At 37.8% G+C, this 22551-nt stretch overlaps 1 protein-coding gene across 6 annotated transcripts in view; it reads right to left on the bottom strand.

Moving 5' to 3' along the window:
* Positions 1–22551, bottom strand: part of Ate1 (arginyltransferase 1) — a 117775-nt gene that overhangs the window by 61165 nt on the left and 34059 nt on the right. For all 6 annotated transcript variants that reach the window (XM_075972481.1, XM_075972480.1, XM_075972478.1 and 3 more), the window contains one exon: positions 17985–18017. In XM_075972481.1, the coding sequence (XP_075828596.1) occupies positions 17985–18017 (33 nt within the window). The remainder of the gene's footprint in view (positions 1–17984; positions 18018–22551) is intronic.

Raw genomic sequence — 22551 nt, forward strand, 5'->3', positions numbered from 1 at the left:
CAGGTCAACAATTCTGACACTGCGGTATGTGTAACAAGCAAGCAGAGAGCATATGGTAGGGTTCTCACTGCTGTGACTAGCATGATCCAAGTGATGATGGATTACAGTTGAAAATGTGAGAACTGATTCTTGGTGTGCTGCAAACACAGATGGTTCCACACAGAAATGTGCACACTAGAAGTATGTACATACTCGTGAGTTACTAGACACACACATTTCTTTTTCTGTCAGCTGAGAGGGCCTGAAAGAAACACCCAAGAGAAACACCCAAAGACACCTTGCTGGCAAGATCTTGGTATATTTCCTGCAATCAAAGGAAGCAGTGCTGGGAGATGTGGTTGACATTAGGACTGGGCAGGAAATATGAGCTTACTAGATCTCAGTGTGAGAGAGGTAGTACTGAACCAGTCCACACTCAAAGAGGCATGGAGCTAACTGAAATACCTAATTCATTATTAGACCACGTTAAGCAAAAAAATAACAGTGATCTATAATCTCAAGTATAAAAATCCATGCACCCATACTACTATATATCATTGAAAAAACTAAAAGAACAGAGGGAAATCTCCCGTGCAGAAAAATATCAAATTTACATAGGTATTCTGCCCTGATGTGAAGAGAACATAGATGTGCATAAAGCAGGCCCAGAACATTATTCTTTTGGTTTTATTTTTATTTATTGGTAATTGAATTGCATGGTTCTCTACTGTAAACTCTATAGGTGACACAATCATGTCACAATAACAAAAGGTTAGACATTACTCTCCTCTTCTGCTATCATTTCAACTAGGTCAGAAAGAGCTAAGTCTTAGAATAGCCCTTTTATTTTTCCCCTAGAAGCTCAGGAACTCTTGCTTGAGAAGCATCCCCAAGTCACCAGTGCTTACTGACTTGAGAATTCCACTTAATTTATGTGTGGCTATTACATGCCTTAAACCTTATTAGTTAAGGTCTTCTGTCAACAATGCTCAACTGTCACAAGCACAGTGTATTACGCAGAAAAGTACACTATTTGGGGGAAAAAAGAAAGTAAAGGGCTATTTGCCTTAAAGCCAAAGAAAGACATCATGTAAATTGACAGGTCTGAAACTTCATGGCCTCGAACTCCTTTATACTTAGAAAAGGAGAGAGAACACCCAAGAGTTCATGTCTAATGGAATACATACAGATACTTACCAATTAGAAATCAGTGAAATTTAAAAAGCAGATCTAATAAATCATTTAAAAATAACAATAAATTAAATAAATTTCATTCATTCTGTGATTAAAAACAAACAAAAAGCACTGCACTTTCCAAATCAAAAATCAATACAAATGGAAAGTTGCAGTGTTGTGGATTTTTTTACAAATCTAATTAGAAGATCACCTGATTCTCATGTCAGCCTGCATCTAATCTCCTGCCATCATGGAGCCTCTGGGAAACAGACTGCACGCTCACGAGAGTGAGAGCCAGGAAGGCTAATGGCATCCCCGCACTATGAAAACATCCTGCATCATTAAAGTAAGAGGCGCCTATAAACTATAAGGAACAAAATTAAAAATAACAGGATTGATACTAGTGCTTTCCATCCAAGTTGTGAGGAACAGAGATAAGATACAAATAAAAGGAGACCAGTGAGCAAGCTTAGGTCAGTTTTTCTTCACTATGAATGGTACATTCCCAAAGCCAGTGTTTACAGAATTACATAGTTAGGTCCTCATAAATCAGTCAGTGATGGGATTAGCAATACTTAATATTTCGTTCTTAGTCTGCAGTTTGCAGTTTAGGATGTGTAAAGGAATTAATCAGAAAATTTTCATAAATTCCTCCATTTCAAGGATTTAGCTGATAAAAGGAAAAAATAATAAAGCTCCTCTCTGCTATACAAAAGAAAATTCACCTTGAATTCAGGGGAAAGATGGCCTACCAGTGGTGATTAATGAGCTATGCTGTGAGTATCCATTTCCAAAGCACCATGTAGAGATGACAAGAATATTAATAGGCCAATTCTCACTTCCAGCCAAACTGTTCCCCAAATGGGTGCTTATTTATTCTAACAAAGTACACCTGTCTCCTCACCCACCTGATTCCTGTGCCTCAGTGATGCCCCAAACTCAGCTAGGCTGAGAGTAACTAGCAGAGAGGAAGTCATTTGAGAGGATTTTCAGAAGAGGGTAAGGATAAAGACTGCAGAGAACAGAGCCTGTGCTCCCTCCCTTACAAACACCCAAACCACCTCTCCCAAATGCTTCCTCTAGGACACAAAAATCTTGTTAGTTTTCTTGTACCTTATTTTACAACTCTGTAGGAACAGACGTTAACCTGTAGCGTTCTTAGAAAGGAATGAATACACCTGTCACCCACATTCAAAGGGACTAGTATGGACCTATGCTGTTTCCTTCCCTGTCCAGCTGGAGTTGGTAAGCTCCCATTAGCTCAGGTAAACTGTTTCAGTGGGTGTCCCCATCATGGTTTTGACCTCTTTGCTATATTCTCACTCCTCCCACGAATGGATACCTTGCTCAGCCTCAATGTAGTAAGGAGGGCCTTGGACCTCCCCCAAAGCAATGTGCCTTACCCTCTCTAAGCAGTGGATGGTGGGTGGGGTGGGGAGATAGGTGTAGGGAATGGGAGGAGGGGAGAGAGTGGGAATTGGGATTGGTATGTAAAATGAAAATAGGATAGTCTGTTTTCTTTTTTAAAAAAATTAATTAAAAAGTAAAAAAATAATTTTTAAAAAGGGAACAAATAATTCCAAATGTTAGTCTACCACCTATCTGATAATTAGTAGTTGCTTTAATCTATGTAGGAATCTAATCTCAATCTTATATTTTATTAAATTATATCTGCAAATGCTCTTTGAAGCAGTTTTAATGTTGACTGGTTTTGTATCAAATAACAAGTTGATTAAATCAGACCTGTATTTACGCTGTCCAGGTAAGATCAGTTAGGAGCCTAGAGGTCATCTCCCGAGAAGCTCGAGTGACCTCACTGGATGGAGGATACATGAGAAGCGCTTGTTCTTACATCCCAAAGTGGTTCCCGTGCAGTGCTAACACTGCCCATTCTTTGCCTCACGTCTTTCTTTCCTGCGTCTGTTTCCATTTCCAGGACCAGGACTGTATCCCCACTGCTGTACTAAGAGCTGGACCTGATGTCATGTTGGATGGTTGATGAACTGAAAATGGAGAATCTGGTTTTGTATGTGTTTTATTTGTGTACTTGTAAATTCAATCAATTAATAAAACAGTTCTTTGTGACCTGAAACCCCTGTGTTTGACATATGGCTAGTTATAGAACTAAAAGTTTTCTACATGTCTGTCCATAATCAAAAAAGCTCTTTTTTCTATTTCTATGTGAAATAGTTTCCATTTACAGGTGATATTAAATTACACTCAAGTATGAGCTCTGTGGAACTGATTTACTGAGATAAGCAAGTACATAAATCAAAGTCTTCAAATTCACAGGAAAAAAAAGCTCCTAATAGAAACTAACAGCTTAGAAACAAATTTTAAGAATCCAGATATATAGAACTAAGGTGACTCTTTAGATAAATCTACTAGCACGAAATTCTTAGTTTAAGGAAAAAGCAGTATCTTCTCAAATTTGTAAGCAATAACACTAGATTTTAAATAATATACGGCTATATTTCCAGTGAGAACAATTTTTTTTAAAAGATTTATTATGTATTCAGTGTTCTGCCTGCATGTTATCCCTGCAGGCCAGAAGAGGGCACCAAAGCTCATTACAGATGGTTGTGAGCACATGTGGTTGCTGGGAATTGAACTCAGGACCTTTGGAAGAGCAGGCAAAGCTCTTAACCGCTGAGCCATCTCTCCAGCCCCCCAGTGAGAACAATTTAACTGAACTTCTAAAACTACACCTTCGTTTACATCAAAGTAGTTAGCAATGGGTGGCAGCAATTGCAGCTACAAAAAGTGCTTGCTATGCAAGCATAGGACCTGAGTTACATGCCCAGAGCCCACAGAGAAAAGTCAGGCATGGTGGCCCAGGCTTATAGTCCCAGGCTTTGGGGGATAGAGATAGGCCCTGGGGCTCACTGGCTAGCCAAGCTAGCCTAACCTGTACATTCTAGGCCACATGAGAGACTGTCTCAAAAAGTAAGGTGGATGGCTCGTATGGAACAACACTTGAGAGGTTGTCCTCTGAGCTTCATAAATTCACACACACATGTGCACACACACTCATATATTAACATTAATCATGCAGAATGCTTACAATTTGTAAGCATAACTTTGTATTCAACTACACTGAACATTCTAGCATGTTTAAATGTTTTGAACTATTGTTTTAGCTGTGGTAAAATATACATAAGTGTACCACTTTCAATGCATTGAGTAGAAAACTAAGTAAAGTGATGTCCTGGTGAGCTACGATGTGTGCCTCATGAAGGAGAACATTACAGTGTTTGTCCTCTTGTGATTTGTGTGTTTTCAAGTTCAATCGAATGTGAATAATTTCTCTCTTCTTGAAGGGTGAACAGTATTCTGCAGGTCATTGTAACACTTTACTGGTCACCATGTATCAACAAATACCTGGGCTGATCTCCCTTTTGCCTGCCATGAACACGCTGCTACAATCATGCTACACTGCTCACGTTCCCTTCTTTTCTGTATAACTGTTGCGTCATAGGCAATTCTCTATTTTTTTTTGTTTGGGTTTGTTGTTTATTTTTAAAAATAACCTCTCACTATGTGGCCCTGACTGTTCTGAAAACCAGGCTGGCCTCCAACTCAAAGAGATATAGCTGCCCTTGCCCCCAGAGTGCTGAGACCAAAAATGTACACCACCCACCGAGCTTAATATAGTTTTTAAAGGAACGTTCCTCCCCTGTAACAACTACATTTTATATTCCTTCCAATACACACAAAAGCTGCAATTTCTCCACAGCCAGAGTAATACTATTTCTCCATTTTTGTTCAAAGTTAACCCACTGGGTACCAAGTGATACTTTGTGGTTTTGATAGACAATTCTCTAATGATTACTGGTGTTTAATAACTGACATTTTGTGTGTTATACTTTGTTTCAGCTTAAACAAATCTAAAACCCTTTAATAATTTTAAATATAGATAAAGAAATATAATGATCCCTCATTAGATACCCATAGTCTCCAAGTAAAATAAATAAATAAATAAGCAAGCAAGCATGTAACATTCCTTTCCTTTTTACTGATACTCTCTACAAAATTCTTGCATCATTGGGTCACACCAGCATGCTCATCATTGCCGTTTCAACAAATGTAAAGGATGTCCAAGGAAGTGATGGCATTTGTATTTATGTACTCTCCCACTGGCCACACTGCCTGTATGTAACAAATAGTTCTCAAGATTTCTGACTGCCCATTTCTCTTTATGAAAGAGAAATTACTTCACCCAAAAAGGTTATTTATCAATATAAGATAAAAAAGCAATATTTAAAAATAAGATATATACATCTGAATATGCAAGATGGAATAACATTTGTTTTGTAGGAAAAAAGCTGAGTAGGTTTAAAGTAAAGTAGCAACTTGTGCCAGATCATAAAAGAATAGTGAAGAAGACAGAACGTGGAGCTGATCATGGAGAATAGCAGGCTGTAGAAGGGAGTGGACTTTACATGTATGTTTATAATGCCCAAGCCTGAAAACAAGCAATAAGATCTGCTAAAACACTGCTTAACCTGCTCAGTCTTGAGAGATGTTCCTCTGGACACTCTTACAAGGCTAAGGAAAACAAGGTGCTAAGAGATTTGCCCAAGGTCACTAAGCCAATTTAGGGACAAGTTGGGAAGGAACAAAAGTCTCGACTTGCATATCAGGTCAGTATTTCTGAGTGGACACAGCTCCTGCGGTACACCATGCTACAGTCACAACAGACTCAGGTGTGCTGTGTAATACAAAGAGCTAAGACACCTTAGCAATTTGCAAAACCAACGGATGAGCAAACAAATAAATTTCTTAGGAATTTAAATGCCCCCCCCAAAAAAAGCAAAAAAGGTTTACTTATCCACAACTTAAAATCAAACACATCAATAGACATAAATTAACTGAACTGTACAAAGCTTAGTAAATGATGAAGGACTTACCATAAATGGTTTTAGTAAGTGTTCAGAAGTGAGAGAAAAAATTAAGCATTTTTACCACAGAATTTATAGGTTTTAAAAATTAAATTGTTAATACTAAATGCTTTGCCTTAATCTGATTCTTGTGTATTAAATCCTAACTTTCCCAATAAAAAGATTTTACAAAATAAGGCATCTTCCAAAGGGCTTACAAAAAGTAACAGGATCCTGAAGCCTGACTATCTCGACAGTATTTACTGAGCTCTACAGCACACCTTGGACTGCACGGTAAACTTTGGTTAAAGCTGTACAACTGGTATCTTGCTTCCCCAGTCCTTCTTACAGAAAAATATATTCCATGGTGACATCAGACTGAGAACTCAATGAATGCCAAGATCAAACAAGACTGATGTCCCCATGGAAACTAATCCACCCCAGGATTTACTATTCAAGGCTTTTCTGAAGCATTCATGCACAACTAATGGGCAATGAAAACTGTCAGGGAAGATGACCCTGATTTTGAACACAGTTTAAAAAGGTCTTGGGAGTAATGATGAATACTTTACTTCTGAAGGAAAGCTAGCTAGCCCAGCAAGAAAATATCCTGAATATTTAATATCCTTAAACTAACTCAAGTTTGTGCAGAAAAAAAAACTTGAACAAGTCAAATTTGTGGCATTTTTCTACTTAGTGTTTAAATTTCTACATTAAGCCATGCTTCCTTTAATCTCACAATCAACCTTTACATTTTAGTCTCCTGAGGTTCTTTCCAGACTAAGACTTCGGTAGTTGTCATTACACTTATAAATACACATTTTCAATTTACACTGTCTCAATAATCATGTGATGTTGGAAACCTAACTGAAGTATACTCCTGTCCTGACTAATGAGTTTGGGGAGTACTGTCTGGCTACATATGCAACTTGCTTACATTGTACTCAGCAAAGTGAACTTAAGAAAAGAAACGATGCCTTCAGTTCAACCGTTTGGCCTTGCTAGAAGCTCTGCCTGAGCCACAATTGTCCAACAGCCCTTACAACCACGGGAAGGGGAGAGTAGATAAATGACAATCCTGATGATTTTGTTCCAGGTTTCTAGTTGGCGCCTTTGAGCAATAACATTCAACTTCCATTTGTATCCCCTTGATCTCCTTTTGTTGTTTTATATCTCCAGCTAGAACTTCAAGTACAATATTGAATAGATATGGAGAGAGTGGACAACCTTGTCTTGTTCCTGATTTCAGTGGGATCACTTTGAGTTTCTCTCCAATTAGTTTGATGCTAGCTTGCTGTATATTACCTTCATTATGCTTAGGTATGTTCCCTGTATCCCTACTCTCCCCACGACCTTTATCATGAATGGATGTTGTATTTTGTTGAAGGCTTTTTCAGCATCTAATGAGATGATCACATGGGTTTCTCTTTTTAGTTTATGTAGTGAATTACATTGACAGATGTTCGTATGTTGAATCATTCCTGCACCTCTGGGATGAAGTCTACCTACTTGGTCAGAGTGAATGATTTTTCTGATGTATTCTTGGATTCAGTTTGCCAGTATTTTATAGAGTACTTCTGCATCAATATTCATGAGTGAGATTGGTCTATAATTCTCTTAGTAATGTCTTTGTGTGGTTTGGGTATCAGGGTAATTGTAGCCTCATAAAGAGAGTTTGGAAATGTTTCTTCTGTTTCTAATGAGTATAACAATTTGAGAAGTATTGGTATTAGTTCTTCATTGAAAATCTTGTATAACTCTGCTAAAACCATCTGGTCCTGGGCTTTTTTTGGTTGGGAGATGTTTGAAAACAGTTTCTATTCAGTTTAGGTCTATTTAATTTGCTTTTCTGGTCTTGATTTAATTTTGGCAAATGGTACTTTTCCAGGAAATTGTCCATTTCCTTTAAGCTTTCCAATTTTGCGGAGTACAGGTTTTTGAAGTTCATGATTCTCTGGATTTCTTCCATGTTTGTTGTGATGTCACCCTTTTCATTTCTGATTTTGTTAATTTGGATATTCTCTCTCTGCCTTTTGATTAGTTTAGATTAAGGTTTGTCTATTTTGTTGATTGTCTCAAAGAACCAACTCTTTGTCTCACTGATTCTTTGTATCATTTTATTTGTTCCTATTTTGTTGCTACCAGCTTTCAATTTGATTATTTCCTGCCTTCTAGTTCTCCTGGGTGAGTTTGCTTCTTTTTGTTCTAGAGTTTTCAGGTGTTCTGTCAACTCATTAGTGTGAAATTTTTTCAGCTTTATGTAGGCATATGTAGTGCTATGAACTTTCCTAACACTGCTTTTATTGTTTCCCATAAATTTGGGCATGTTGTATGGTAATTTTCATTGAAGTTTAGGAAGTCTTTAATTTCTTCCTTTATTTCATCCTTGACCCATTGGTGATTCGGGGGAGCACTGTTTAATTTCCATGTGTTTGTGGGCTTTCTGAAATTAGTATTGTTGAATTCTAGTTTTAAGCCATGGTGATCCAATAAGATGCATGGGGTTATTCTAATTTTTTTTTTTATCTATTGAGGTTTGCTTTGCTATCTAGTATGTGATCAATTGTTGAGAGGGTTCCATGAGGTCCTGAGAAGAAAGGAAATTCTTTTATGTTTGGATGGAATGTTCTACAGATGTCTGTTACATCCATTTGAGTCATACCATCTGTTAGTTCCCTTATTTCTCTGTTAAGTTTCTGTCTGGCAGACCTGTCCAGTGATGAGAGTGGGATGTTGAAGTCCCCCACTATTAGTGTGTGGGGTTTAATGTGTGATTTAAGCTTTAGTACTGTTTCTTTCACAAATGAGGGTGCCTTTGTATTTGGGGTATAGACAGATGCTCAGTATTGAGACTTCCTCTTCATGGATTTCTCCACTAATATGAAATATCCTTGTTTCTTTTGATTGATTTAGTATGAAGTCTATTTTATGAGATATTAAGATACCTACACCAACTTGTTTCTTAGGCTCATTTGATTGACCTTCGGCTTTCACTGTCTCCATTGAGAAGTCAGGTATAATTCTGATAGGTCTGCCTTTATATGTTACTTGGTCTTTTTCCTTTGCAGCTCTTAATGTTGTTTCTTTATTCTGTATGTTTAGTATTTGATTATTATGTGGCAGGGGGACTTTTTTTGGTTTAATTTATTTGGTGTTCTGTAAGCTTCTTATATCTTCATATTCATATCTTTAGGTTGGGAAAATCTTTTTTTATGATTTTATTGAATATATTTTCTGTGCTTTTGGGTTGGACTTCTTTTTCTTCTATCTCTATTATCCTTAGGTTTGGTCTTTTCATGGTGTCCCATATTTCCTGGATATTTTTTTAAATATTTGTTTACTAATTATGTATACAATATTCTGTCTGTGTGTATGCCTGCAGGCCAGAAGAGGGCACCAGACCTCATTCCAGATGGTTGTGAGCCACCATGTGGTTGCCGGGAATTGAACTCAGGACCTTTGGAAGAGCAGGCAATGCTCTTAACCACTGAGCCATCTCTCCAGCCCTATTTCCTGGATATTTTGTATTAAACTTCTGTTAGATTTAATTTCCTCTGACCAATGAGCCTAATTCCTCTATTGTATCTTCAACACTTGAGATTCTCTCTTCAATCTCTTGTATTTTGCTGTTTATGCTTGTACTTGTGGTTCCTGTTTTTCCATATTTTCTGTTTCCAGAATTCCTTCAGTTTGTGGTTTTTTTTAATTGTTTCTATATTGGTTTTCAAGTCTTGAATCATTTCTTTCACCTGTTTGCTTTTTCTTGGTTTTCTTTAAGGGGTTTGTTGATTTCTTCCAATTTTTTGTTTGTCTTTTCCTCCATTTTTTTGAGAGAAGTTTTCATTTCCTCTTTAAGGGCCTAAAACATTCTCCTAAAGTTATTTTTTAGGTCATTTTCTTCTGTGTCATGTGTATTGAGGTGTTCAAGTCTTGCTGTTCGAGTCACTAGTCTTTGATAGTATCATGTTATTCTTTGTAGTGCTGAGTGTATTCTTTTTTTTTTTTTTTTTTTTTTTTAGTTTTTCGAGACAGGGTTTCTCTGTAGCTTTGGAGCCTGTCCTGGCACTAGCTCTTGTAGACCAGGCTGGTCTCGAACTCACAGAGATCCGCCTGCCTCTGCCTCCCGAGTGCTGGGATTAAAGGCGTGCGCCACCACCGCCCGGCGCTGAGTGTATTCTTTACTTGTCTACTCATCTTTTCCTCTGATTGGCATAGCTGGGGTTATGACTCTGATGCTAACTCTTCCAGGTGCCAGTGGATCCAAAGCTCAGATGGTTGTTCCTTGTGATGCAGTCGGGGCCATGGTTCCACTCAAGCCAAAGGTCACTCAAGTGTTTTTGGAGGTTGTTAGGCTCTCCCAGAGGTCGCTCTGCAATCCTGGAGGCCAGTCAGGTCTGCCCCCACAGGGTTTGCTTGCTTGGGCCTGCTCCTGCAGAGGTCACTGGCTTGGGTCTGAGGCAGCAGAAGTTGCTCTCTTGGGCCAGCTCCACCAGATGTCCCTGGCTCAGGTCCAGTCCCACAGAGGTCGCTGGTTCAGGCCTGGTCCCTCAGAGGTCGCTCCCTCATACCTGCTCCTACAGAGGTTGCTGGCTCAGCAGACGAGGTGTTTTCTGAGAAGACTTACTGTGGCTCACAGCTATGGAAGTGCAGGATAGATGGGCCTTGCCCGAAGATGGTGCTCTAGCTGCCATATTCCAAAAGTGGTACAATGCCTCACAAGAAGTATACATGTCTGAAGCCCCCTGAATCTCACTGTGTAGACTACACCTCACGACATTATCTACTAACCATTCTCCAAAACAGGTTTCTTTTCTTTAAAAATTAAAGCTGTAGTATTTACTATGTTATATTTTAATTTTTTATTTAGGTAATAACCATGATGAAACTATTTTATCAGGGAAGGCCTTTGCTGATAGTAGAGCCAGAAAACACTATCTTAGTGCCTGATTTTGATGCCAATACTACTATATTAAAGAACACTAAAACTGTAAATAACATTCCACATTGAAGGATATAATAGGGAGGATACCAAACTGAGTTAAATCTACTCTTCTTCTCTGTTTTCATGTAGCCCAGGCTGACCCTGAACTCACTACTTACCTGGGGATGACTTTGAACTTCTTCTGATCCTCTTAACTCCACTTGCAATTTGCTAGGATTACAGGGGTGTGCCACCATGCCCAGTCATGTGACATGATCTTTCTTTAATACTTTGAGAATTCAAAAATGATACATCTACTTCTACTGATACCTTTGTGTATCATACTAGCCACTTTAAGTACAAAATTCTATGAACTTGCAGCAAATTTATGAAACTGAAACAATAACCATAATCTGACTTTAGAACTTTTTAAGACTTGTTTTTTAAACTGTGTGTGTGTGTGTGTGTGTGTCTGTGTTTGTGTGTGTGTGTGTGTGTGTGTGTGTATGTATCTGTCTGTCTGCGTGGATATGTGAACATGAAGGCAGCTGTGCACAGAAGCCAGAAGCGGGTGTTGTATCCCTTGAAGCTGGAACAATGGTTTGAGAACTAAAGTTAGTGCTTCCTCATTGGGCCTTCTCTCCAGCATCCTAGTACTTTTTTATAACCCTGCAAAATTCCCAAGCCTACCTGCAGTCAGCCTTCCACACGTGTTACCAATATCAGACAACCACTGACCTGCTTTCTGACTATAATTTCCTTTGTATAAGTCACATAAAGGGAACACAATATAGTCTGTGTCTGACTTATGTCATCCTTTAAAATCTCCTTAAGATTCATCCATGTCCCTTTTTATGGCTGACTACTATTCCATTGTATTTATTCACCAGCTGACAGAGTTTGAATTTTTCTAGTTTCTGGCTATGATGAATAATTATGCTGTGTTAATTCATGCATGGTTCTTTATGAGGATAAATAGTTTGATTTCACTTAGGCATAATCATAAAGAGTGAGTTTCTGGTCCATATAGTAACTGTAATGTTTTGAAAAAACAGCCAAACCATGGTTCTACATTTCACCTTCCCTCCAGCAAAGTAAAAGAGTTCTGATTTCTCCACATCATGCCGATCTCCATCGATCTTTTCACTGCAGCCATTAAATGAGTTCATGGTGATTTCTCACTGTGGTTTTAACTTCCATTTCAAACGTGAGTATCAATGGACATTTTCCCTTAGTTTTCTAGACAGATCTGCTCTGGAGAAGCGCCACTTACCCACTTTTAACTCAGCTCTCCTGTTATTATTAAAGTGCTATAAGCATGCTGCTGGTTCTTAATACTAATTTAATTATAATTTCAACTCTTTTTCAATTTAGTGAACTTTGTAAAATAATCCAAAATATGCTCTGGTTTGGTGAATATCCTTATGTACTTGAAAAATACAACCATTTTAAAATGTTACAATGAAACCCATCACTTTGTATGCTATCTTAAAACTTTAAATCTGAGCAACAAAGGGGCTATAGCTCTGTAATGGACTACTGGGCTAAGCTATTCCATGCCCTGGGTCTAGTCTCAGTACTGGGCAAAACAAAAACAATAGGAGCAGCTGGGAAGCCAGCTAAAGCAGGGAAAGCTTTACAAATGAACCATGCTATCTATGCTATCTAGTTTATGTCTTGGTTGACTTCAAAACATGACTTTTTGTCACTGAAGGATATAATACCAATAGACATCCATTAAATAAAACTGTGACCACAACATATAAGTCTTCCAGACTACTTCTAATTTTGTCTAAATGTTTTCTCAAAGTATCGAGAAATTATACTAAAATCTTCAACTGTTACTGAATTTAACTATTTCTCCCGTCACTTCTATTAATTTTTATTTTGAGGCTTTTATTTGTGAGTGGATCACATTTTAGAATATAATTGACATTTTTTCTCATTATGAAGCATCCTCTGTCCTCAGTTTCCATCCTGAAGACTATTTTGTCTGATTTAAAGACAGCCTATCAAATGTGTTTACAGTAAATATTCATGGGAACATCTTACTGTAGTCTTTTACCTCTAAGTCAAGCACATCTTCATACATTAAGGGTAAAGTTGCTTGTATTCTTTTACCTAGTCTGACAATTTCTAATTTTTAACAGGAATATGTAGCCCGACAGTGTATAACAGTATAAACACTGCCCAAGTGTAGCTATTGGTATTTAATGAAAACAAAACTCTGAACAATTCAAATGTAATACCATGGCCATGTATAGTCACTGGATAGTTTGGAACATTGCAAAGATAAAAATGCCCATGCAGGCAAGTTTGATTTAGACTTTTATATTTAATGCAATAATCAGTAAGATTTAAGAAACCCATATTGCCATTGGTCTTATAGTATTATGTATTTGTCCTGTTAACCTTTTTGTTTCACTTTTCCTACCTTTTCTTATTTTTACTGAACTGAAAACATTTTACCACTATATCTTATCTCCACCATTGGCTCATTAACTCTTCTCTCCCTATACACATCCCATAATGGTTTTCAAGAGTGAACAATTTTGCCTCTTAGGGACATTTGGCAAAGTCTCATCTAAGGCTCTGTTTTTCCATGTTGGTGAAGAGGGTGCTACTGGCATCTAGTGGGCAGAGGCTAGAGATGCAGCTGAGCTCCCAACCATGGTTAGAGCCAATCCTCACAAGATGCCCACAATGCAAAGGTTCATAAATCCTGTTCTGAACTTCACTAAATCCACCTCTGATTGCCAGCTTCCTTCAAGTAAGATCCTCGAATGTGAGCATCTCATAGCAGTGCCATCCTATCTCATCCTTCCTACCTTGCTTTTCTTGTCCCATATTGTTGGCTGTGGTTCCCAGCATCTACCTAGTCAGATCTCTCTCTCTGGGCTCAGTTTTCATTGTAAGAGGTAGATATTCTGTGACAATTAATACAGGAAGTGGGATAGGCATAACCCTGGATATTAGAGATGCTAGCTTCTCAGTAGGTAATTATTATAACTCCTAAGACAAAGGATTTAATCTAAAATGAAGGCACAGAAGGACACACCTAAAGAGAAGCCCAAGTCCCCACACTGACACATGATCTGATATCTATTAACTTGTGCTGCAGCTGCCTCTGTTCTCCAAACATGACAAGGAGACCACAGCCTACTGGACTGGCTGGCAAAGTTTGACTCTAAAGAGAATGTCAGGAATCTTTTGACCTCTGATACATAATCCCGTTTATTTACCTGCATTTAATTGAAGACATCTGTAAGTGGTGCCACACAAAATGTAACTCAGACTCAGAAATGTCAATAAAAATGTCTCTAAGGCAGAAGTAGCACTAAACCTAGCAGGGAAGTATATATACATCAGCAGCTACACAGAGCCACACAAAATTAGAAATATAATAGAAATACGCTGCCTGGCTTGACAAGTGATAAAAGTTCTTTTCCCATAAAGCTTAATGAGTGCTATTAGTCTTCAGGAATGAAAAGGGGTCAGCCCCACAGAGAGAAGTAACCGACTCTGCACACATGGTCCACTCAGTGACAACATATCAGATTACTGACGTAATTACTATAACCTGACAATTTCATTAGATTCATGTGGCAGTTAAATGGCTAAAACTTACAACAAAGGGACCCGGCTCATTCATGGGACTTATTACGGGAAAAGTGAAGTTTAAACTCAGCTTTGTCAACTGCAAGTCTCCCATATCTTACTGTCTCTACTAAAATTATTTTTCTGTTCCTAAAATTTGGAAGGTGACATACCTATCTCTGGCTAAAACATAAGCTTCATAGTAAAATTAAACATGCAGATGCTTCCAGCACCCTCCTGCCTTGGCTTTGCTTTGCCTCTCAGGCAGTGTGTAGTGAAATGAAACTGACTGAGCTCTGACCTACAGAAGGAGATTTGGGAATGGCTGCCATTCAGCAAACCATCAGGCAGCACTTGTGGTATTCCAACCTAAAAGAAAATCAACAGAAACCCTCCTGGTATTTCCTACCAGAAAAAGGGGTAGTGACCATCTTTAATTATTTTATCTCCTTATATCAATAAGCTTAATAATAAAATTGTTTTAAAAATAAAGTTGGCCAAGATACAACACAACTTCAAATCACTGAGTGAAAAAAACTAACAGAAAATAACAATCACTCAGTTTTGATCATGATATTCTTCCTTTAAACTTTTCACCAAAGATGACAGATTCCATACACTCAGCCCCAATATTTAACCAGAGTAGTTAGTAAACTCTAAGCCATTTCTACAACTGATAGCATTCAAAGGTGCAAAAACAAAGCTTTCCACCTTAAGTGGGTTCGGTCAAACTAGGAAGACTGTTGAGCACATTAAAACACAAACAGTAAGCTTTATTTCCTGTCGCTTGAGCCCTGTCAAATTATGAATAAAAGACCTCTACCCCTAACCTCAGCCCCATCAAGTTTATTCAGTAATCTCTCCATCCATTCACCCACCAACGCATCTACCCAAAAAATATTTATTAAAGTGGTGCCTACTATGTATGTACAATTTACTGCACTAAAAATAGTAACATGGGAAAATAAGGTCCTCTTCTCACTGAACTTAAATTAAATAGAAATTTACTCGTAAATCAGTGGTTTTCAACATGTGGGTCATGATCCTTTTGAGGGCTGACCGTCCCTTTCGCAGGGGTCGCATATCAGATATCCTATGTATCAAATATTTACATTACAATTCATAACAGTAGCAAATATAAAGTATCAATGAAATAATTTTATGGTTGGAGATCCCTACAACATGAGGAACTGTGTGAAAGGGTCACAGCATTAGGAAGGTTGAGAACCACTGCTCTAAATGCTATTTGGTTAGTGATGTGGACCTCTAACTCTATCTTCCTTACTAACACTCCACATGGAAGCAGCTCGACCTAATGCTACTGCTTTAAGCTGCATCTCTAACATTACTAATACACAATTGCATTATCTTGTATCACTTACACTTATTTTATCAACTACTTACAGCACTTAACACAATTTTTTGCAAAAGAAATAGAAAAGATAGTTTATCTATTCAAAGAGATTTAATATCTTAAATAAATCTTTTACTTTCTCCAAACTGCCTTAGTTTTCAAAGATTTATTCATTTTTATGTGTACGAGTGTTTTGTGTGCATGTATGTATGTGTACTTCATGCATGCCTGTGGTCCAAAGAGGACAGAAAAGGATAATTGATGCCCTGGAATTCGAGTTACAGGTTTGGGAGCACCATGCAAATGCTAGGAAACAAACCCAGGTTGTCTGTAAGAGCAGCAAGTAAGCTATCTCTCTAGGCCCTGAATTACCTTTAACTATGTTTTCATATACAAAACTATGTCTCTTTACATAGCCAAACAAAATTTTCTAGCCTTTTCTGGCTCATACTTCTCATTTCTATGACCAAAGGGTACTTCCTCAACTTCAGCAGATAAAAAAATGAATATTGTCTCTAAGTTTCTTATTGATTTTTGATTTCTACTTTATTATTTAAAATTTCCTGAACTATGCTCAGTGTTGGCCACAAATCACTTCATTTAATTATAATAACCTTGTAAGTGTTATTGCCATTTTCAGATTTGGCGGCTGCAGCCCAGAATTAAATGACTTGCCCGCAGGCCCCTCATGTCCCTCTCACTCACAGCACAGCACCCTTCCACTGTTATTCTCTGTCTCCATTTTAAGACTGAGCGATTAGAAAACGTGGCCAAACCAGGTTAACACAGGCTTCTCTGGTCTGGTTCATTTCCCCTAGTGATGATTCAAACTAGTCATAGGCCATCACTCATCATTAAGAAGAATAATTTCAATAATTAAATGAAATCATTATTATAAAACCATTAAAAAAAGAACAACTCTCAGTGTATAAGGAGATCAGAGATGGTCTCATAAAGAATATAAGGCTACGGCACTCAGCACTATGGCTCTCCCAGCACTCAGGAGGCAGAGGCAGGTGGATCTCTGTGAGTTCGAGGCCGGCCTGGTCTAATCTACAATGGGAGTTCCCTGACAGTCAGCGCATTACACAGAGAAACTCTATCTAGAAAAACAACAAACAAACAAACAAAAAATTAAGGCAGTGGCTCAACTCTGAAAAAATGGAAGAGTATGATCTGAGACTGGGAACTGAGAAAGGGGGCTCTTAAAGTGAAACAAACAACAGAAGCAAAGAGAAAGACAAGCGTAAGACCAAAAAGAAAAAAAAATACTAAGATTGGAGCAAAAAGAAAAGTCTATCTTAAAAGAAGATTAAAAAATATTGCAGGATTTGAACAGCACAATTCTCTTCAGAAATCTGTTGCCTTATCTGAAAGGATGGCTTTGGAAAGTTGATTGTTAATTATAGTGTGGCTAGTAAGTAAAGATACATAGTAAATACTGGCTTGGCTTCAAGGCCAGCCTCAACTCATAGTGCTCTGCTTTTTCTGCTCTGCCTTTTCTAAGTCTCCACAATCATCTACAAGCTTTTTTGCAACCACAGCTCACATGATTCTGGTTCTCTGTACATCTAGTAACTTTTTTTTAATGTCACAATTTATCCCTGTCTGAGTTCCAAATGAGAACCAGGATGAAGACTAAATGAGAAGCAAAGCAAGCACCAAGAACAATGCCTGCAACAAAACGAGTGCTCAGTGCCAGGGAGGGTCCTCTGCTCCTCTGGTCTCTTATCCAGGTGAAGCCTCCTTGATGACAGCTCTTGCATACCCACCTCTGCTGAAGCATGACAGTGATTTAAGCAGGGATGAAGCAACACAGGGATCATAGAAATAGAATCTAGGGCTGAATCCTCTCTATTTACTGAGAAAGAAAATGTACCTAAAGGGACAGTAACTAGTTACAAAGGTGAATAGTTCTTACCAAAAAAAATGGCTATGCTCATCCCATTACTATTACTGAAAAAATGTATTGCTTTAGAAAATCACTCCTAAATTATCAAATAAATGCCTGATGGAAGACCAAGCAGAGCTACTCTACTGACGATGCTAACGTGCAGACCTGAGAGCAGTCTCTTACCTCCAATGGTGAGTCAATAAGGAATCTTGTGAACTGCAGAGTCCAGTATGAACAGGATCAATTTCGTCCAGGAAAGGGGCAATAAGAAAGAACACAAAAAGAAAAAACATCATACAATTTTCCAGTAAGAGCATTTGAAGCCAAAGTCTGTACAAAGGTAATATTTTCCATAATGTATAACCCATCCAGAGCACAGATAGTTCAACTCAGCCCATAAAAAGTACTCAACTATTTGAATTAGTTTCCATAAACAACCCTAAATATCTGTGTCAAAGCAAATACAGGACAATTAGTCCTAAAATGGTTTCATTTTTAAGTTTTATCTCACAACCTCTGAACATAAAACAAACAAAAATAACCAGTAAGAAAGGAATCAACAATCTTTCTGATCCTAAATGTAGACCAAGTTCTGTTTATAAGAACTATGCTATATGCATATTTTGGCAATTTGTAAGCAACCCCACCCAAGTGTAGTAGCAACTGATGCATCAACCAAGATAGCAGTCAGTTTAAATAACAAACAAGAACTATGTAAAGGCTGTTTAAGGAAGCTAATGTCTTCTTGAGGCCCAACAATTTACACACACACCCTAGCATGTGTATTTGTAACAAGTACAGTTAACATTAGTGATGCCCAGTTTTCAAAATAAGAAACCTGAAATGCTCATCATGGTTAAACTGCCAAAATATGAAATGTGTAAGTTTTCAACCTTAAAGCAGTAAAAACTGAATAATAAACCACAAGACACATACATACTATTCCTAGGACATGAAAAAGATTTCAAAAATGCTTCCTCTCCATCAGTGTGAAGGTGTTCCACTTCAGTCAGCTGGGAGTTGAGTAGTCTGGGATCTCATTGACTCTACATACTCATGAGTCACTTAAGTCATTGTGCCTCTTTTCTTTTTAATCTGTAAACCAACTTCAGCCCACCACTTTCCCAAGCTGTGCCTCATGAATGCCAAGTCCTAAAGACACTTACTTCTGTGATTTCAGGTCCAAATACGCTTAGTAATGCTGTAAGCTACAGCCGCCTAACCTCCCCTTTGCCTTACCAGAACTACAAGGAGTACAGACAAAGGACTCTTCCGACTCTCACGTTTACAAAAAGTTGACTTTCATTTAAGATAGTGTTTGCAAAGTTACATAAGGAACTTGTATTTGCTTAAATTTCATGTAAGCCCTATCAACACTGCACAGAGCATGTTATACAGCTCAAATTTATGTTTTGTTTTTGTTCTTTTTTTGTTTCTTTTGTTTGTTTTTCAAGACAGGGTTTCTTGTCCCTGTCTTGTCCCTGGCTGTTCTGGAACTCACTCTTTAGGCCAGGCTGGCCTCAGACTCACAGAAATCTACCTGCCTCTGCCTCCTAAGTGCTGGGATTAAAGATCTGTGCAACCACATCTGTCAGATTTATGTTAATTTTTACAAGGAAAATTACTTCTAAATTCCTCCTAGAGAGGCTCCAAATAAATCATGAAAACCACAGACGAGAGATCCTATCTCAGAACCACCTGCTGGAATGTAAGGACCACACGCCAACTGCTCCTCCACACACAGGTAACACACACACAGAATTCAAACCACCTGCTGCAGTGTGAGGACCACACACCAACTGCTCCTCCACACACATGTAACACACACGTACACAGAGAGAGAATTCAAACCACCTGCTGCAGTGTGAGGACCACACGCCAACTGCTCCTCCACACACAGGTAACACACACGTACACAGAGAGAGAATTCAAACCACCTGCTGGTGTGAATGAGGATGCCCTACACCAACTGCTCCTCCACACACATGTACAATCACACACAAAATTCAAATTAACCTTGAAAAATGAGATACCTTCCAAAAATCAGAATAAATTGAGGAAAACCAGAAAATACCACAAAACCTACAAATCAAAATTAGCATTTGTTATTATTTATTTTCTTAATGACTGACAGTCTGACTGGAGTAAGAAATCTCAATATAGTTTTTATTTACATTTCTCTGATGGATAGTGAGGTTGGAACATTTTTTCATGTTAACTGGCCATTTGTGTTTCTTTTTTCACAAATTGTCAGCTCCTCAGCCCATGTTTTGATTAGGTTGTTTGTTTCCATATTGTTTAGAGGTCTTTTTTGTATATTCTAGATATTAATTCTCTGTCAGATGGATATCTGACAAAGACTTCCTCCAACTCTATGAGCTGCCTCTTCACTCAATTAACTACTTCCGTTCCTGTACAGAAGCTTTTTATCATGAAGTCCCATTTGTCAATTGATGGCCTTACTTCCAAGGCAACTAGGATTCTGTTCAGAAAGTCCTTACCTCTGCCTCTATCTGGAAGTATTTTCTCTATATTTTCTTATAACACTTTTGGAGTTCCAAGTCTTACACTGAAGTCTCTGACATTTGAAGTTGACTGTTGTGAAGGGTGAGAGGTAACACACTAATTTCTTTCTTCTATTAGGGATATCCAATTGCCAACAACACTGTTAACAACAAAGCTATCATTTCTCCAATATGCATTTTCGGATCTTTGTCAAAAATCAGACGATTTGAGCTTGTGCTGATGTATGTGGACCTTTTGTTCTGTTCCACAGACCAACTTGACCTATTTTTGTGCCAGTATCATGCTGTTTACTTACTATGCCTCTATAATATAATTTGAAATCATCAGTATTCTTTTTCCTTAGGACTGCTTTGGCTATCATTATGCTTCCAAATGAATTTGAAGATTTATTTTCCTATTTCTGTGAATAATGGCACTGGAATTTTGATGGAGATTGCACTGAATCTGTAGGCTGCTTTTGGTTAATACAGATACTTTCACTATTTTAATTCTTCCAACCAATGAACAGGAGGCCTTTCTGATTCATAGTACCTTCTTCAGTTTCTGTCACCAACATTTTAAAGCTGTAGTGGTCTTTCTATGCTGGTAGAAATGAAAACTAGTCCAGTTTCTGTGGAAATTAGTATGGACATTTCTCAAAAAAACTAGAAATAAAGAGTCACACATGGTGGCACATGCCTTTAATCCTAGCACTTGGGAGGCAGGGGCTGGCAGATCTCTGGGTTCAAGGGTAGCCTGATCTACAGAGTGAGTTTCAGGACAGTCAGGGCTACACAGAGAAACCCTGCCTGTGAAAAACAACAACAACAAACCCACAAGAAATACATCACATTTATGTTAGGGACTCCGAAGAAACATATGGCAAAGACACTTAGGTATCAGCATTTACTGCAACACCATTTTAAAGTTCATTTTTCTTATTTCCTAGCTAGAATGTGCAAGACTCTGCCTTACTCACTGAGCATCTTATACCATAAGAACAGAAACACACAGGAAATTAAAACGTTCCTATGATTTGGTAAATAAAGGAATCACATTCTTCTATAAGCCAGGAAAAGAAATATGGAAGTTATCCTAACTGTAAATTTTTGAGCTGTTTCTAGAACAACTGTTATGTAAGAGTACAGAAAATATGCACAAATATTTATAAACCAACACAAATATTCTGTATTTGGACATACTTAGGGCAGAATTACTCTCTGGATATTTCTTTACTTTTTTAATTAAAAACTATAAAAAATCAACTACTATAAATCATGCAAGCACTTGCCTAAAATTATTTGGCATACACAATGAACAGCAAAAACACAAGCATTCCCTGTTTAGACTAGGAATCAGTAGGTAGTGATGTTCACTTGATAAGTTCCTCAGATTTGATAAGAAAAGTGATCTAAACAGAAAGCCTGAAGATTTTATCTTTGGTACTTGCAACAAGAGTGAGTATTCCTATTGCATGGGTTTTGCACTTGCTAAAATGTGCTTAACTCATTATAGGTAAATATCTTAATGCTGGCTCAGAAAATTAAAAGCAGAGTTTATTTATTATAGGAAGACAACTGTCAAGAGCTTTTGACATCATTAAAATTTTCCTTTTTCTTCCTGAGTAGTTTACAATTTGACAACTAAATTCTCTCTCCAATGTTTCTTAAAAACTGTCAACTCTGAGGCTCATTCATTGGCCAAAGTTCCCTGGCCTTCAATACTGTGCCTTTCTTCAGACTGGCAAAACAATTTTCTAAACTGGAATAACAAACACAAAGTATGTGACAGACTTTAGTAACCTAGTAGAGCTAATTTATCAAAAGGAAAAAACTAGTACAAGTCTAAGCAAGTTCAGCCACTAGTGGACACCCAGAGATGCCTATTCTTCCTCCTCCAGACCAAGGAAAGAAAAATAATACACAAATAAAGCTCACAAATGGTGCTATTTACATGTTTCATGTGCTATAACAGGATGAGTCAAAATAGCATAAAAATTAAAGATCAAAATTACCTGTGATGAATCATACCCCCCCAGAACAAATAATTTAATACTAAAACTCAAAACTAGGGCTGAGGGTTTAGCTAAATTCCATGAGGTCCTGGGTTCAATTCTCAACACTACAACAAAATAAGTAATCAAATAAAATAAAACAAGTGACCTTTCAATTCAAATGAATACATTAATGTAAATGGAAAAACAAAACAACAAGAAATTAATTCTACTTGCCAATGCTGACTGAAC

This window comes from Microtus pennsylvanicus, chromosome 5 (genome assembly GCF_037038515.1).
Source record: "Microtus pennsylvanicus isolate mMicPen1 chromosome 5, mMicPen1.hap1, whole genome shotgun sequence".
Lineage (NCBI taxonomy): Eukaryota > Metazoa > Chordata > Mammalia > Rodentia > Cricetidae > Microtus > Microtus pennsylvanicus.